Source organism: Dermacentor silvarum, chromosome 2 (assembly GCF_013339745.2).
Source record: "Dermacentor silvarum isolate Dsil-2018 chromosome 2, BIME_Dsil_1.4, whole genome shotgun sequence".
Classification (NCBI taxonomy): Eukaryota; Metazoa; Arthropoda; class Arachnida; order Ixodida; family Ixodidae; genus Dermacentor; species Dermacentor silvarum.
This window is the reverse complement of record NC_051155.1, coordinates 95,764,833-95,781,599: the sequence shown is the minus strand read 5'-3', so window position 1 is coordinate 95,781,599 and position 16,767 is coordinate 95,764,833. Positions and strand designations below refer to the sequence as shown.

Below are 16,767 nucleotides of genomic sequence, written 5' to 3'. Positions count from 1 at the left end.
CTTTGTGTTCTGCATCTTAATTTTCAACCTTACTCTCACACTTTCTCGGTAAAAGTCCTCAGTAATTTCTTGCAATAATCGCCCTGCGTTGCTGAACAGGACAATGTCATCTGTAAACCGAAGGCTGTTGAGATATTCGCCGTTGACCCCAACTCCTAAGTCTTACGAGTGTAGTGGCTTGAATACTTCTTGTAAGCATGCAGTGAATAGCATTGGGTATCCTTGATTGGTAATTTTCTATTTTTCATGTAGAGAAGCACCTTAGCTGTCGAATTTTTATACATATTTCCCAGGATGTCCACGTATGCTTCCTGTACTCCTTGATTACGCAATGCCTCCATGACTGCAGGTATTTATACTGAATCAAATGCCCTTTTCATAATCTATGAAAGTCATGTAGAGAGGTTCATTGTGCTACGCAGATTTCTCGATTACCTTATTGACGACATGGATGTGATTCATTGTAGAAAATTCCATCTTGAAGTCAGCCGGTCCTTTTGGTTCATTGAAGCCAACTGTTGCCCCGATTCTATCGGAAATTGTATTGGAATTTCTGTAGGAAATTCTAATGTGCGCCTTATCTTGATGATTATTCAACGAATCTTTAGAGTTTGAAAATGCAGTTGAGGGCAGTTTCGGAGGTCCTCAAAATGCAACAAACGCTGTTTTGTCTCTTGTACAGTGTCGTGGTATGGCAGAGTTTTGTGATGGCTGGTACTTGATGCATGCACTAAGAAGCAAGTTGAAGTCGTGCAAGAAAGAAGGAACTGTAATTAAGACTCTTTACAGGAAAATTTGTGGTGAAGAAGAGACAAAGAATGATTCGCTTCAAAGCGCTCCTTTAGCGTGCACTTAAAAGAAGGCCTGGTAGTTAAAATTAGTACGGATCTCTTCACTACGGTATTCAATGACGTACACTGTAACAGAGTGCACTGCGCAGTACCGGCCCGATAAACCCGCCAATTTAAAATGTACTAGCCAATAGTGCTATCAAACATGTTATTAACGGTGGCAGCCATCAGATAAAAAACTATTTTTACATAAAAAAATCTGTGAATTAGGCCTTATACTTTTCACTTTTTGAGCAGCGACGCAAATCCTGTTCTCCCAAGGCAACACTGAAAGGAGGCCGCCAGCTCGCCCCCCCGTCCACTCTTGTTTACCGGTATTAACCTTTCGTCGCCACGACGATCCGAACAGCAGATCCCTGTTGCCGTTGCGCCGACCGTGCTTTAAATTATTTCGTCTCAGTTTTGCCACTATTTGGTTAGTTTTTATTTTGCTTAGTTTTGTTAAGGTTAGGGTAAAACAGGTAGCTGGCGCTCCTGCGCTGTAGTAGCGCTCGCAGGTTCGCTTATTAACGACGCCGACAGAGTCGGCACGCGTGTCTGCCTCATGTCTGCCTCAAACTTTCGAAGGTTCAACCCCCGCATCTTTCGGCAGGCAATTTCTTCTACTCGGGGCTGCCAACGCGACGTCAAACGGGATTGCTGCGGAGACATAAATTTTCCTTTGCAGCAGCCGTGGTCCGCGATGAATCTGCGGTAAGAGCGCACAAATTATATGTGCGTGAACTGTAAAATGGTGCATCAACGAAGCATGAACGAAAGAAAAAGACCTAAATTTAACTTTTTGCGTAGGCGGTATCAGTGAAGAGGCGCATCGCATCCATCGCTTCACGAAGCCAATTTTTAAGCTAAGAAAAATGCTGTATCATATACCAAGCCCTCTACACCTAACCTACACATGGTTTTAGAAAACCTTCACTTGAAAGCCAGCGCTCGTGTCGTCCCTACTTTTCCTTGTCTGCGTATCTTCACTTTTCTTTTTTTTTTATTTTTCGCTGTAAAATACTAACCCCCGTATTCTCAAACGCGCCTTCACTTGGCGCTTCACCTTCACTTCACCGAGTCGAGGCGACGCGCCTTCCTTCACTCAAGGCGCCGCTGCGTTTCATGAACACTACTTCAGCACTACTCCGTCAAGGGGCTACTTGAGAAACCGGCCTTCACTTGAACGGCGAGCGACTTCCGGAAAGCGCCCCTGATAACGAGAGTATATGGCTGAATATTGCAATAAATTCAGCAAATAAACGTTCAAACGTTTAGGAAATGTTTAATTTTTGAAGTGAATTAAGTTTTCTTTAATGTATTTATCAATACAAGTTATGAGTGACACTTGCAACATAGTTTTTGATCAATGAAACGCTGATGTAGCTGAAACTGGCCAAGCGTAGCCAAGTCCCGCCAGAGCAGAATCCGTCAGAAATCACATGTTTCGTTTGTCCGTGCGTGCTCTTGTTACTGTACTCTTGTATTTACTGCTGCCGGAATTTGCTTTTCTATCGTGTTCTGTGCGCGTTTGTTTGCTCTTTCGTGTGAGTATGAGCAACGGCGACGGTGTCAATCGTGGTGGCGGCAAAACCGGCGCGCCCAGGTTTGTTTACACGCGTGAAGAACGGGAACTGCTCCGTAATCTGGTGGTGAGGTACAGAGCGGTTATTGAAAACCGCAAGACTGATAACACTTCGAAGCGCGCCAAGGACAGTGCCTGGGAGAAGCTGACTGAGGAATACAACAGCCAGCCAGGCATTCGTCGTGTCACAGTGGTGCAGCTGCGGAAGCTGTGGGACAACGAAAAATCGAAGTGGAAAAAGAAAGATTCGGAAGAAAAGCGGGATTTCTACGCAACAGGTGAGAATTGCACATTGCGTTTGCTCGGTAAAATGAAGCAGCGCAGAGGTCTCCAGAGTACGACTGAACTAAATATGTAAAAATAATTGTATGCAGCCTCGGCATCATCGAAACATTAACAAAGTCCTCCCTTCCCTCCCGGCACACCCGCGTATCCCCGCTTTGCTGCCCAACTTTATTAATAATGGTTAAGCAAAGCGCAAGAAAGTACTTTTGCTGGTGTCAGTATAACAACAAATATTCTGCGCACATTATGCACATGCAAATAATTATCGGCATATTCAGAAAGTGTAGCTGGTGGGTTATCGACGTATTATTTAATATGTTGAGGACATTACAGTGCGAATAGGTTGCTAGCCGTGTTTACACGTGTTCGCTGGTTTTTAGCCTGTAATTTTGAATGTACACATGCATTTACGCTTTTCTGCCTCAGGGGGTGGGCCACCTACCTGCCGGCCAATGAGCCCATCATTGGCGCTTGTCGGGGCGGCTGCCTCGCACATTGGGACACGGCTCCCAAACCCCTACGACAGCGACGGATCCCATATGAGCCAGCCAGTGATGTCGCTGCCACCCGCGCGTACCATTGAAGTTATGGTGACAGGCAATCAAGGCAGCATGGACGAGTGGCTTGAAGGCAGAATTGGCAAGAGCTGTTGGCATGTTGTAGCGTGTTGTGCTATGACTGCATGCGTGTATACTGTTTGTGAGATGTGATGTTTCTATGTTATTTATGTTTGTAAGTAACGCAGCTGGCGCAGCTGTTCACACGGCTCGTGTGTCTATTTCACAAAAATTTACGTTTGTCATTACGATCTGTCAGCAGTATTCCATGTTGTGCCAGTATGTTGCTGTTACCTCCCCAAATTATTGTCAGTGGCGTGCATTTTTATTAAGTTTATCGTGTCCTTGCGTGTCATGAATGTAAATAACTGACATCATGGCTAGTTTGCTAGCCTTGAACACCATTAGAGCTGTAATTTAATCTGATTGTTTTGTATGTGCAGATCCCCTCTTCCCTAGCCCCACTTCCAGTGCAGGAAAAGGCTGGCCTGTCAACAACCCAGTACATTTCACCTGCCATGGCTGAAATGCCTCAATCCACCAGTCAACACTTTGCTGCTGTTGGAGCACCGTTTCATGAAGGACAGTCTCTTTTTTTTCTTATTTGTTTGGGTCTCACACAATTAGCATGCACTTGGCCGAGCTGTCTCAATCTCTTATTTTTACCGAGATGCCTGGGTGTTTGCATGCTGTCAACAATGCGCCCCCTACCACCTGTTATCCAATTTTAATGCGGATACCATGAACGCATTCATTATGATTCCTGTATGTACATGTAGAAAAAAAAAGTTTCCAAGCACACAAACAAAAGTGTTCCTACAGTAAAGTTACAATGTATGAAGACCTTTATGATCGCGTCACCTACCTGTGGGGCACTAGCTCTTCTTCTTTTATATCTGCAGACACTACCTCTGTGGTACCACGGCCAGCTGCGGAAGTCTCCGCTCTATCAGAAGCAACGGGCATGCCTTCATCTACAGCTCGGGCGCCTTCAGTCGGAAAGCTCAGCTGCATGCTGTTCCAGTACCACTGGCTCCTGGCAACATGTCTTCTTTGCAGCTGGTTTTTGTGACTAACATGCAGCAGGCATCGTCAGATAAGTTGTTTCTTCTGTTAGAAAACTTTATACTACAGCTGCGATGCCTCCAGCCAGCAGTAAAACTAAATAGCTTGCGTATCCAGCAGCACTGGAATCTGTGTGGAATTGAGCCTTCTTTTGGCAGTATGTTTGTGTAACTAACATATGTCGCAAACATCATAGAGAGCAGTTGTATCTACTGTCATATTAAATAACATGCTACACAGGTACCACTATCCAGTCGTGAAGCTTTACAGCCTGTTGTTACGACAGCACTGAGTCGAGACAGGAACACACTTTTCCTTTTGTTTCTGTGACTAACACACTTGAAAGGCATCATACAGATGAGCTGCTTACTTTTTGTTTTTACTTGCTGGCCTGGACTGCAGTTTAGAGCCAATAGCGGCTTCCATTTCCGTGTGTGACTGATTTGTTGTGGCTGTCTTATTAATGTGCATGCATGTATGTGTAGTTGTACTCATAAGATGGTCCAGCAGTGGAATCAACACTGCTTATAAATATGAGTTTTCAACTGTAGTGCCTCCTAGGCTTCAATGCAATGTTTGTTTTATGTGTGCAGATAATCCAGTTGAGCCACCACTACCGGCTCAGGAAGGTGCTGTTTTGGCAGGTCCCAGTACCGTGCTGCTATCGGCGAACGACCCCTTTGAAACCAGCTTTTCACCAGAGCTAGCTGGGCCAGCAACGCCAGCTCAAGAAAGGGACACGACACATGCAGTGCCAACTGCTGCTGAATCGGACGCTTCAGAAGCTCAAGCTGGCATTGACAAACGATTGAGACCAGCGCGAGGCCGCATAGCAGCAATAGAGCGTGTGCTCGCACCTGAAGGAGCTGCCCGACTGAAGGCACTTCAAAAAGATGACGAGCACGCAGCAGAACTGCATTCTTTAGAGATGCGCTTGCGTCGGCAACAGCTCCTCCAGCAACGACGTCGCCACAGGATGGATGAAGAACGGAAGCAGGAGCTGCACAAAATTGAAATCCAGTTGCGACAACAGCAGCTGGAGCAGCAAAAGTGGCGCAATGACGTGGAGCGCCAGATGTTGCTTCTTGAATTAGAGGCCAAGAAGCAGCAACTTGCACAAACCAAGCCGGTGGAGTAATAAATATTTTATTGTATTTTTCACACACGTCTATGCTCTAATGTGCAAGAAGTATGACCCAGCTACAGCTGCGGTAAATGGTCGCAGCTACTGGTGCAGATAAGCAATGATATACACAAAACATGAACTAGCACACAAATATACATATCACGGAAATACTAAAGGAGCATCTAGAGCAGTTATTGTGCTCGAACTTTGATGGCGTTCCTGCTTCTCTTACTTGCACATAATCGGAGTTTGCAAGCTGTACTAATTTATTTGCGATCCAGGTGGAACAAGATGGACATTTGCTTTTATGATGCCTTAGTGAAATGCTCGAGCGATAAGCCGCATTCGGCATTGCGATCCATGTAGTGTGTCTGTTTGACTCGCCACATCAGGCTGCTGCCGCCTCAAGTGTTGTGGGATCACCACAGCTGGAGGTTCTGGGTCCTGCCTCAGGACTGCCAGGTTATGCAGGGCAGCACAGGCTGTCGTAACGACTGCAGAACGCTCCGCCAAGTGTTGAAGCCCCATGTCTAAACATGGGAAGCGACGCTTCCACACACCGAAAGCCCTCTCCACAGTATTCCGGGTGCGGATCTGAGCTGCTTGATACCTGTGCAAAACAGACAATGTTAGTTTGCACTTATGCTAACTACTTGGAGACGAACGTTATACCTTGAAATCATAAGCAGGCCAGTAGTCAAAGTTCCTGCAGCTAATAATTCTATTGTGATGTGGCCTAGTCAGTGCAGCAAAAACAGATTGCAGCAAATATATGAAGGTAATAATACAAAGCCATATTTAGCAAAATTGCATCAGAACTTCTAAATGTATCAAGCTTGCTCTAGCGAAAGCTTTAAACACAAGAAACTGTACGTAATTACACAAGTATCATTGTGAAAGCCACAGGCTGTTTGGTTTATACAGCGGTACTGACCGGCTCTCGGGGCTATTCGGTCGTCCGGAGTCAGCCATTGGGGTCATGAGGAAAGGCATGCATGCGTAGCCAGCATCGCCAAGTAGGAGCCCAGGCACTCGTTTGGTCTCGTAAAGAACGCGTGCACGACTGTTGTCGAAGATTCGACTGTCGTGCACGGATCCTGGCCAGCTAGAGACAACGTTGAAAAATTGCAGCTTCGGCCCTGCAATGACCTAATGAAAAAAATGTTATGCTGTGTTTCTCAGCTGAAGTAAATCTAAGACACGCGCTTCATACATACATGATATTTTTTTCTGAGCAGAAGTATTCGCGGCTTTTTAAAAATCGCAAGGCCATACACTTTCCTTTCTTCTAGAAAACTAGGTGGGGTGATGAAGTTAGGAAATTTGCAAACACAAGCAGGCGCAAGCTAGCGCAAGACAGGGGTAATTGAAGATCACAGGGAGAGGCCTTCGTCCTGCAGCGGATATAAATATAGGCTGATGATGGTGATCTTCCCTTTAGGCGATTCAAAGAAATTCAAAGATACAAAGAATCACAATACGTAGAATATTCTCCTAAAATAAAACCATCTAGCACTATTTAATTGGTGCGCCTATCTGAATTTACTCTTCCAAATAACCGCGCAGTGTCAAGAAATGCGCTATGTCGCTACCGGAATATGAAAGGGATTGCAAACAAGTAAACTTATTTCTACCATGATTGATTAGGTTAGCCAGTATACTGTTTATCGAAGGTCATGCATATTAAATTATTTAACATAACTCATTTTAAGAATTATTGCTGCCGTAGTAAAGAAAAAAAAGAGGTATAGCAATTTACCTGTACATTAATGGAGAAGTAACCCTTCCGATTGCGGTAAACTTCACCATTCGGCCCACCCGGCGACTTGATGCGGATGTGGGTGCAGTCTATGCACCCGGTCAACTCGGGAAACTTGGCAATACGGTAGAATTCCACCATCGTCGCACGGAACTCGTTATCGGTGCTCGGAAACTTCACGACGATCGGGAACACGTGCGTAGCAATTAGCCGTGACACACGTTCGATGACGCGGCTCACCGTCGGTTGCGACACGTTCACTAGATCACCCGTCACAACTTGGAATGTGCCGGCTCCATAAAATCGTAGAGCGATAAGAAGTTGGAGCATTGGTGGAAGAGGGTGACCACGGTTGCTGGCGTTCTCTTCAAGTGGAAGGTAGTCCAGCAGCTTCTTCACAGTACACTTCGTGAACCGATAGCGTGCGAGAAATTCGCTGTTGTTAAAGTGTTCCATGGGATTCAGACGGTCCCTCAGCCGCTGTCGCGGTACGTCTGCAATGTCATTGTCGTCCATGACGCCACCAAATAGCTCGTCGACGCGGAGAATGTATTCCACAAACGAAGCGTGGTCCGCCATAACACTCGAGTGAAGGAGCGATTCAAGGTAGCTGCGGGGCTACCTTGAGATTCTCGAGTAAAACGCTCGAGCTTTCCTTCACTCAAGGCGCGTTTCGAGTGGAGGGCGATTTGTGAAATGAAAAGCCGCCCTCAAGGAGCATTTCGAGTGGAGGGTCGAGTCGAGGTGCGTTTGTGAATACGGGGGTAAGCCGTTTGATACGCTGCTAATGTTTCGCAATCGCGACTAGCGGGTCACAGCAGAAACCGGTCCCCAATGCAAGCGTACTTGACCGGGAAGATTTTGAACCCACTGGGCATTCTTCACAGCGCGCTGTGTCTGTGCAGTGACAGCGAGTGGCGAGTGAGTGCGATAGCCGATGGTCCCTTGACGTCATAGATTGATGCACGGGATGGCGCCTGTCACGCGTTCTTTTTCTCATGCTTGAAGCGACGACGACATATTACGGGGATAATTCAATGAATATTTCATTGCCGAGGTTGCGATCCTTGGCACGAACGTCAGAAAAAAGAAGTAGTGGGCAAAATGCAGCCAAGCAACCAAGGAGGGATCGCGTTTATCTTCCAGGCGCGTTCTGTCAATATTTAGGTAGTACATTCTTTATTGTTGCGGCCGCACCGGCGCCTGCGTTGTCATTCGCTCCTTCTGTTTCGCGGGGAGGAGAGCGTGGATAAATGTGCAGGAAGTCATTCGTCTTCAAGGGGTCGGTTTGTTTGCTTTCTCAGCATACCATGAGTAGCAGGAAAGTCTTTTCTGAAATGTGTCCCCGAAATCATGAAATGGTCCTTCTTTGAATGCTAGGGTACGCTGCTGCTTTCATTCATTGCGTAATCCGGGACGTCGTTATGGTGCTGGCACACGCAGTTTCTTTTTTTTTTTTCAGGTTGTAGCACGGGCACTGTCAGGAGCTCGTTCAATGGTGCATTTGGTGTGCGGGGGCTAGTGTCTGTACTGAAGAATATATACCATGGTGTTTTACGTGTCACAACCGCGAAATGATTATTGGGCACATTGCAGTGGGCGACTCCTGATTAATTTTGAACACTCATTGTTCTTTAACATACGGTAAGCACGGTATACGAGCGGTCTTGCATTCTGCCCCTGTCGAAACGCGGCCGCCGCGGCAGATTGAACTCACCCCCTCAATCTCACAAGCGCCATGCCATGTCGACTTACCTACAGGCGTGGGTACCGCAATAAACAACCGCTAGAAGCGTGAAAATAAAATTAAACAAGAAACGTGAACTCGTTTGGCAACAATCCTGCAAATGAAACCTGTTCCGTGAGGCCAAATGTCCAGTCGGCAGGAAAAGGCTAGAGATCACGGCACCAAAAACATCTTTAATTTCTTCTACCACGCACTTGCAACGTGGAATGTTTGGAATGCATAACGTTGGCAGAACAGGCCTGCGTAGGCTTTACTACTTCATTTGGGCCTGTATGCCTAGCCAACGAAGAAAAACGGTAGGCGACCCTAATCTTTGACTTCGCTGTCTCCTAGTGGCACTCGCACCTCGGCGTTGTTGTTCTGTCCATTGGTGTGCGGTAATCAGCGATTTCTAATTAATTATAAATATTCCAGACACTTCAGTAACTCAACTTATAATTAAACCTATGCTCTGATATGGTATCTATAATGAAGCCCATGAATTTTGTACTGTACTATTTATTTCAATTTTTTTGTGAATTTTGACTCCGGTCGTCTCAGGAGGTGAAGCTGGAGTACTGAGCAAGAAACAAGAGTGCCACTCGATGCTCGAGCCACAAAAGAAAAGTCGAGGCATCAATGGTGTCCAGACTATTGCTCACGTGTGTACAAGGAAACCCAACACGTTGGCACAGTATACCACCACACGACGCACAAGACAGCCAACTCAGTGGTCGGTTATCTGGGTTATCGAACAGTGCCTCCAGTGTTCTCGTCGCTCAGTTTGCGTTGAAGCGATACAGAACACAAAGGTCACTTGAGTCGCTCCTGCTACCGCGCTTCCTGACGCCAGCGTTTTGACAGCGAGTGTTCGCGGTCATCGAGTGTGATGTGTTCATGTTTGCCTATTAGCGCTGGTACCATGGTTGTTAATTTAGGCCGATAAAGCTACTATCCTCACTTCGTAGAGCTGTCTACTAATTTGCTATGGGAATCGATGCTTCGCCCTTCGGGCGAAACTGCGGCTCCTTTTTTACCAATTATCGACTACCTTCTCTGCGCAATCCATTACCCGAGCAGCTGCAGTTCTTTCCTTCAACATCAGCTAACAAATTTTTTTTGCAAGACTCATTTTATTCCTGCATAGTAAAATGGTCTGCGGCAAGAAGCTGGCTTGAAGCAGCTTGGCGTGCCCCAGGGCCCATATAAAAAAATCTAGCAGAAAATTAAAAACTCGGTACAGTTTTCACGTGCATCATAAATAACAGCACACATACTGCAATGAATTCTTAGCAATCAAACCAAATTGTTAGGCAACATTTCTACAACATAGCTCTAAAAAAAACACACTAACCAGTGAAAATAACTTTATAGCAGAAACAAAAAAAAAATCAGAAAAACTTCAACACTAAGATTCAGTAAAACAATGTTCAACCGAAGTACATAGCAGGACAAGATATATCACGTAAATAAAACACTAGTTCGCGTTTTAGCACACATGTTCAAAAAATAGCTGCAAAATAGTATTTTTGATTCAGTTTCCTTTCTTTTCGAACCATTTGTTTGTGGTAAGTGTGTTAAGAAAGAACAAAGGCAACATTGGGGAGACATCCGTTGTACGAAGTAAATGTAGCTTCCATTTGTTTTATGTCTGATGTTTGTATGAGTATGCTTTAGAGCCACCGATGAAAGTTATGGTGCAAATTTAGTCTGAGGTAGATCGAAGTTAACGATCGCACGAAGTAAGGTAACGGTGTTTACATGATGGATAAGGCATATTTTATGTTTAGGAAACCGTGGTCTGATATAAGCTAGACAATCACAGGCAGAAACTATGTCGATGGCCTTTTTTGTACAGGAGAAACAGTTCGTTTATGTTCGTGCGAGCCATCGTTCCCCACACAAGATGAGAATAGCTTATTTGGCAATGAAAGAAGCTATGATATAACATTTCCTTAAGTTTTGAGGATAGCGCATCACCATCTCGTTAAAGAGCTTTTAAATCTTCTTAGAAGTTAAAAAATACCTTCGAAAATGATAAGTTAATTTGGAAGCTCATCAAGTATTACGCCGAAACATTTATATTTACCTAAGACTCAAACGGCATCGCCATAAATTAATAGTGGAGTCGATGTCATAACATCGCGATTATTGGAAAGAACATGAGCGCCTTTCCCCGCAGGGGCGTCTGCGCAAGCAGGCGTTTGGTGTGTTGCGACACCACGGACCCGAGCACACGAGGGTTGGACCCTCCCACGTTTAACCGTGCGTGGCTTAGCCGTATCCGGGGAAAAGGGGATCCTGGGGGTTGAGCCGATGCCGGGTGTTTGGACCTTTACGGCCCCTCGGCGGAGGCAACACACCTCTTTGGCCTTCGCTTCACGTAGACGGCACCCCCGGACTGACCCACCCGGGGGAAATCGGTAGTTGCCCTTTCCTGTCTCTCTCTCCCTCCAACCTTCACCTTTCTCTCTCCCTTTCAATCTTTCCTGTCCTCTCTTCATTTCCTATCACTTCCGACTTCGCGGGCAGCAAGGGTTAACCTTGTGCATTATATCCTGCCTTGGGTATATGTATTTGGTTATAGCGGTGGCGTACAGTTGGCGTTTGCAGGACCTGTTCCTTACAGATTCTGCAGCGTCCCCTTGTTGGGCTCCATGGTGGGTGGCTGGCGCCACCGCCGAAACACATTCCACATATATGGATAACTCCTTTCCTGCACCTGCTGATCGCCGGCCGAAACGGGGGCGCACCGAAGTATTTCAATTTTTTGGTCACAAGACAGAGATTTTTCCACGATTTCACGTGATCCATAGTGAGAAGCCAGAGAAGAACGCAAGAGCTGCATCACCTTTTCTCGTTGCGAAATGCTTGACTGAAACCATAGGACCAGGCTACAAGGCTACAAAGTTGGCAAGTGGAGATCTCCTGCTGGAACTCCGCGACAAAAAACAACATGACAAGTTACATACCCTAGTGTCTTTTGGCGAAATACCAATTACAGTAACCCCGCACCGCACGATGAACACCACTCGTGGTGTCGTCTCAGATGATGATCTCATGGACCTAACCGAAGCTGAACTTCTAGAAGGCTGGAAAGATGAAAACGTGATCAATGTAAAACGAATTAAGATGAGGCGAGATGGCAAAGAGATCCAAACGAAACACATTATTCTCACATTCGGTACAAGTGTTCTGCCCGAGACCATAGAGACAGGATACATAAAGATCAGAGTGAGGCCCTACATTCCGAACCCTCTCCGTTGCTTTAAGTGTCAAAGATTTGGCCACAGTTCGCAGAACTGCCGTGGCCGTCTCACCTGTGCGAAATGTGCCCACGAACATGCATCCGAATCCTGTGAAAACAAACTGCAATGTGTCAACTGCGATGGCGAGCATGCCGCCTACTCGCGGTCGTGCCCGGCGTGGAAGAAAGAGAAGGAAATAGTCACAGTAAAAGTCAAACAAAACATTTCGTTTAAAGAGGCACGAAGGCAGGTGTCCTACCTGTCAAAAACCAGCTTTGCCGATGTGACGCGCCAGGGGGCAGCGCCGCAGCGGCTTCCGGCTGCTGTCCGGCCCGCGCGTAGTGAGCCGGCGGTGAAGCCATCTGCCCCCTCGGCGGCTGCAGCTAGCCCTGCTCCGCCATCCCAGAAGGGGCCATCGACCTCCGGGCTGGTGGCCTCCAAGGTCTCGCCCCTCGAGACGAGGCCTTCACCGCGAACAAACCGCTCCCAAGAGCGGGTGTCCAGCGTGCCGCATGAGCCGATGGACACATCTTCAGGCCAGACGGCGCAGCCAGCGCCTAAGGAGCGGCGAGAATCTCTCGACCGCTCCAAAAAAGAAAAAGCCCGCATCACAGGGCCCGACAAGGGCTCTGTAGGTTAAGTTAGTGTTTTTACACGAGACACACAGCACAAACATTATCTACAACATGACCACACAGATACTACAGTGGAACGTCAGAGGACTACTTCGTAACCTCGACGACATCACAGAACTCATGCATAAATTTAATCCGAAGGTGCTGTGTGTCCAAGAAACATACCTAAAACCTACACAGTCCAACTTTCTAAAACAATATGCCATTTTCCGTAAAGATCGTGACAACGCTTCTGCCTTGTCCGGAGGTGTAGCCATAGTTGTAAATAAGTCTGTTGCTTGCCAACAGTTTGCCCTTCACACGCCTCTCGAGGCTGTATCTGTGCGAGCAATTTTATTCAACAAGCTTATAACGATTTGCTCCATCTACATACCACCCAACCATCACCTCACTAAAACGGAATTTTACGGCCTCATCGACCAGCTCCCAGAGCCATACATTATCACTGGTGATTTTAATGCTCATCATACCCTTTGGGGAGACTCGCGATGCGACGCGAGAGGTCGACTCATTGAAAACTTCCTTGTTAACTCCGGTGCGTGCCTCTACAATAAGAAGGAACCAACATATTACAATATCCATCATAGTTCATATTCATCAATAGACTTGTCAATTGGCTCTGCCTCACTTTTCCCTGACTTAGAATGGCATGTAATTAAAAACCCATTCGGAAGTGATCATTTCCCAGTAACCCTAAACTTAGTAACCGAACATGACTCGCTTCCCCATGTCCCTCGCTGGAAACTGGCCTCAGCTGACTGGGAATGCTTTAGGGAATCCACGTACTTATCACGAGATTTTATAAAGAATTTTACTATAGATCATGCCGTATCATATTTTACTGCTTTTATCATTGACGCCGCTGAGAAGTTCATTCCTCAAACAAGTGGCACTTCATTCAAACGACGGGTCCCCTGGTGGAATAACGATTGTAGACAGGCACGAAGGAGACAAAATAAAGCTTGGGGCAAACTACGTGAATGTCCTACGGCTGAAAACCTAATAGAATTTAAACATGTTAAATCACAGGGAAGAAGGACGCGAAGACAGGCTAAGAGAGCAAGTTGGGAGAGGTTTCTCTCAGGTATCAATTCGTATACTCAAGAGGCAAAAGTATGGGACCGGCTAATGAGGCTAAAGGGAAAAGAAACTCATCCGTTGCCGCTAGTGAATGACGAAGCGAACAGCTTGGAAGACCAAGCTGACGCTCTTGGAGAACACTTCGAGCGCGTGTCTAGTTCAAATAATTATTCCGAGGCATTCCTAAAATACAAACAAATCGCAGAACGCAAGGCTATTGACCACAAATGCAGACAGAACGAACCCTATAACATGCCTTTTAACATCGCCGAATTGAGAGCCTCCCTGACTGCATGTCGGAGCTCTGCACCAGGACCCGACAGGATCATGTACGACATGATTAAACACATTCACAGTGACACTCAAATAACGCTTCTCGCACTTTTCAATGTTATATGGGCTACCGGATACCTACCTACTACATGGAAAGAATCCCTTGTCGTTCCGATTTTGAAACAAGGTAAAGACCCCACATTAGTAACAAGTTACCGCCCAATAGCCCTCACAAGCTGTATCTGCAAACTCTTTGAAAAAATGATAAACCGTCGCCTTTTACACTTCCTTGAGTCAAACAAAATTCTTGATCCATATCAGTGCGGCTTCAGAGAAGGACGGTCTACAACCGACCATCTCGTGCGCATCGAAGCAAACATTCGTGATGCCTTCATACACAAACAATACTTCTTGTCCGTGTTTCTCGATATGGAAAAGGCGTACGATACGACCTGGCGTTACGGAATCCTGCGCGATCTGTCGGCAATGGGCATCCGTGGTAATATGTTAACCATTATTGAAAGCTACCTACACAACCGCACATTCCGGGTTAAAATAGGTAATGCACTGTCGCGTCCATTTATACAAGAAACTGGTGTGCCCCAGGGAGGCGTGCTCAGTTGCACACTCTTTATCGTGAAGATGAACACACTTCGTGCCTCATTACCACCGGCTATTTTTTATTGTGTCTATGTGGACGATATACAAATGGGCTTCAAGTCCTGTAACCTGGCCGTGTGCGAAAGACAGGTACAGCAGGGGTTGAACAAAGTGTCTAAGTGGGCAGACGAAAACGGGTTCAAAGTTAACCCCCACAAAAGTTCTTGTGTTCTTTTCACAAGAAAGAGAGGCCTGATCCCAGATCCTTGTGTAGAACTGTGTGGACAGCAAATACCTGTGAACAAAGACCACAAGTTTTTAGGCATCATACTTGACTCTAAGCTAACTTTCATTCCGCACATCAAATATCTCAAAACGAAATGCCTAAAAACAATGAACCTAATGAAGATTATATCTCACACAACATGGGGCAGCGACAGGAAGTGTCTATTGAACCTTTATAAGAGTCTGATTCGTTCACGACTAGATTATGGGGCTGTAGTATATCACTCTGCCGCCCCAAGCGCACTAAAGATGCTAGATCCCGTTCACCATCTAGGTATCCGCCTGGCCACCGGTGCTTTCAGAACAAGCCCTATTGAAAGCTTATATGTAGAATCGAATGAATGGTCACTCCATCTGCAGAGATCATACACCAGTTTCACATATTTCCTCAAAGTACACTCTAATCACGAACATCCGTGTTTTAAGACCATTAACGATTTGACGTGTGCTACACTTTTTCGTAATCGACCCTCTGTGAGACAGCCTTTTTCACTGCGTGTGAGGGAGCTTAGCGTTGTAATGGATGTCCCACTCCTCGAACATCGCATAATGCCTCCAGCTAAACTGCCACCTCCTTGGGAGTGGCAGCCGATACAGTGCGATATATCTTTTGTAAAAGTTACAAAGTACGCAGCAGACCTCGAAATTCAAATGCATTTCCGTGAACTCCAATCCAAGTATTCGTGTACAGAATTCTACACCGACGCATCAAAGTCGCACGCTGGCGTATCTTACGCGGCAATTGGCCCCTCTTTCTCTGAATCGGACGTATTGAACCCTTATACAAGTATCTTTACCGCAGAAGCCTATGCAATGCTGTCTGCGGTTAAACACATTAAGAAATTAAAACAACAGACTGCAATAATATTCACGGACTCCTTAAGTGTCGTAAAGGCACTAATGTCTATAAGAATACACAAAAATCCTGTTTTTATCGAGCTTTACACATACCTGTGCAATATTTATTCATCTGGTAGACATGTGACAATATGCTGGGTTCCTGGCCATAGAGGCATTGAGGGTAATGAACTGGCAGACAAAGTGGCCACATCAATTACATCTCAGCCTATTAATCTTACCGCTGCTATTCCTGCCACAGATCTCAAGCCTTTTTTGCGAACGAAACTGCGAAACCACTGGCAACGCTTGTGGGACGCCGAAACAAATAATAAGCTCCACTTTATTAAACCACAGTTAGGTTTCTGGCCCTGTGCTACAAAAACACGACGAACTGATGTCCTATTCTGTCGTCTCAGAATAGGACACACATATGGCACTCACAATTTTCTGTTGACTGGTAACGAGCCTCCAACATGTGGTCGATGTGGTGAGAGGCTGACCGTCCTTCATGTCCTCCTGGAGTGTCGGGAAGCCGAAACCGAGAGAAGAAAACATTTTCCTCTTGCATACAGCTATTGTGTCCCGCTCCATCCCTCCATGTTTCTCGGCAAAGAACCACTTTTTACAACTAAAGCAGTCCTCGCATTCTTGAACGATGTTGTCCTACATGTCATAAGCCCAATAAATTCGTAGCGCATCCTCTCTCCAGAGGATGCCGCTGTGACAGTAGTTCAGTATAGCACCTGCCTCCAGGCCCTTGTGGTTCAAGGGCTCTGTTTAGGCAGCAGTGCTTTTGTCAACTACTACATGTGAAATCACTTGAATATCTTATCACCCTTTTTCAATGCATTCTTCATTTGCATAGTAAACGTC

At 46.0% G+C, this 16,767-nt stretch overlaps 2 protein-coding genes across 2 annotated transcripts; one reads left to right on the top strand and one right to left on the bottom strand.

The window, feature by feature from the left end:
• Positions 1 to 2,234: 2,234 nt before the first annotated feature.
• On the top strand, positions 2,235 to 3,479 carry LOC119440234 (uncharacterized). Its single transcript, XM_037705162.2, has 2 exons — positions 2,235 to 2,693; positions 3,127 to 3,479. Exons 1-2 carry the CDS (start codon positions 2,273 to 2,275, stop codon positions 3,408 to 3,410), a joined length of 705 nt encoding a protein of 234 aa, XP_037561090.2. The 5' UTR covers positions 2,235 to 2,272; the 3' UTR covers positions 3,411 to 3,479.
• Positions 3,480 to 7,162: 3,683 nt separating this feature from the next.
• Positions 7,163 to 7,964, bottom strand: LOC119441627 (putative nuclease HARBI1). The gene has a single exon (XM_037706232.2). It carries the CDS (start codon positions 7,784 to 7,786, stop codon positions 7,163 to 7,165), a length of 624 nt encoding a protein of 207 aa, XP_037562160.2. The 5' UTR covers positions 7,787 to 7,964.
• Positions 7,965 to 16,767: the final 8,803 nt, after the last annotated feature.

What these genes read in the sequence shown, in the direction of transcription:
- LOC119440234 (XM_037705162.2), top strand. Translation starts at nt 2,273, where the DNA reads ATGTTTCGTTTGTCCGTGCGTGCTCTTGTTACTGTACTCTTGTATTTA. An exon ending in GCGGGATTTCTACGCAACAG is followed by an intron (nt 2,694 to 3,126) that starts GTGAGAATTGCA and finishes TTTCTGCCTCAG; the next exon opens with GGGGTGGGCCACCTACCTGC.
- LOC119441627 (XM_037706232.2), bottom strand. Translation starts at nt 7,786, where the DNA reads ATGGCGGACCACGCTTCGTTTGTGGAATACATTCTCCGCGTCGACGAG.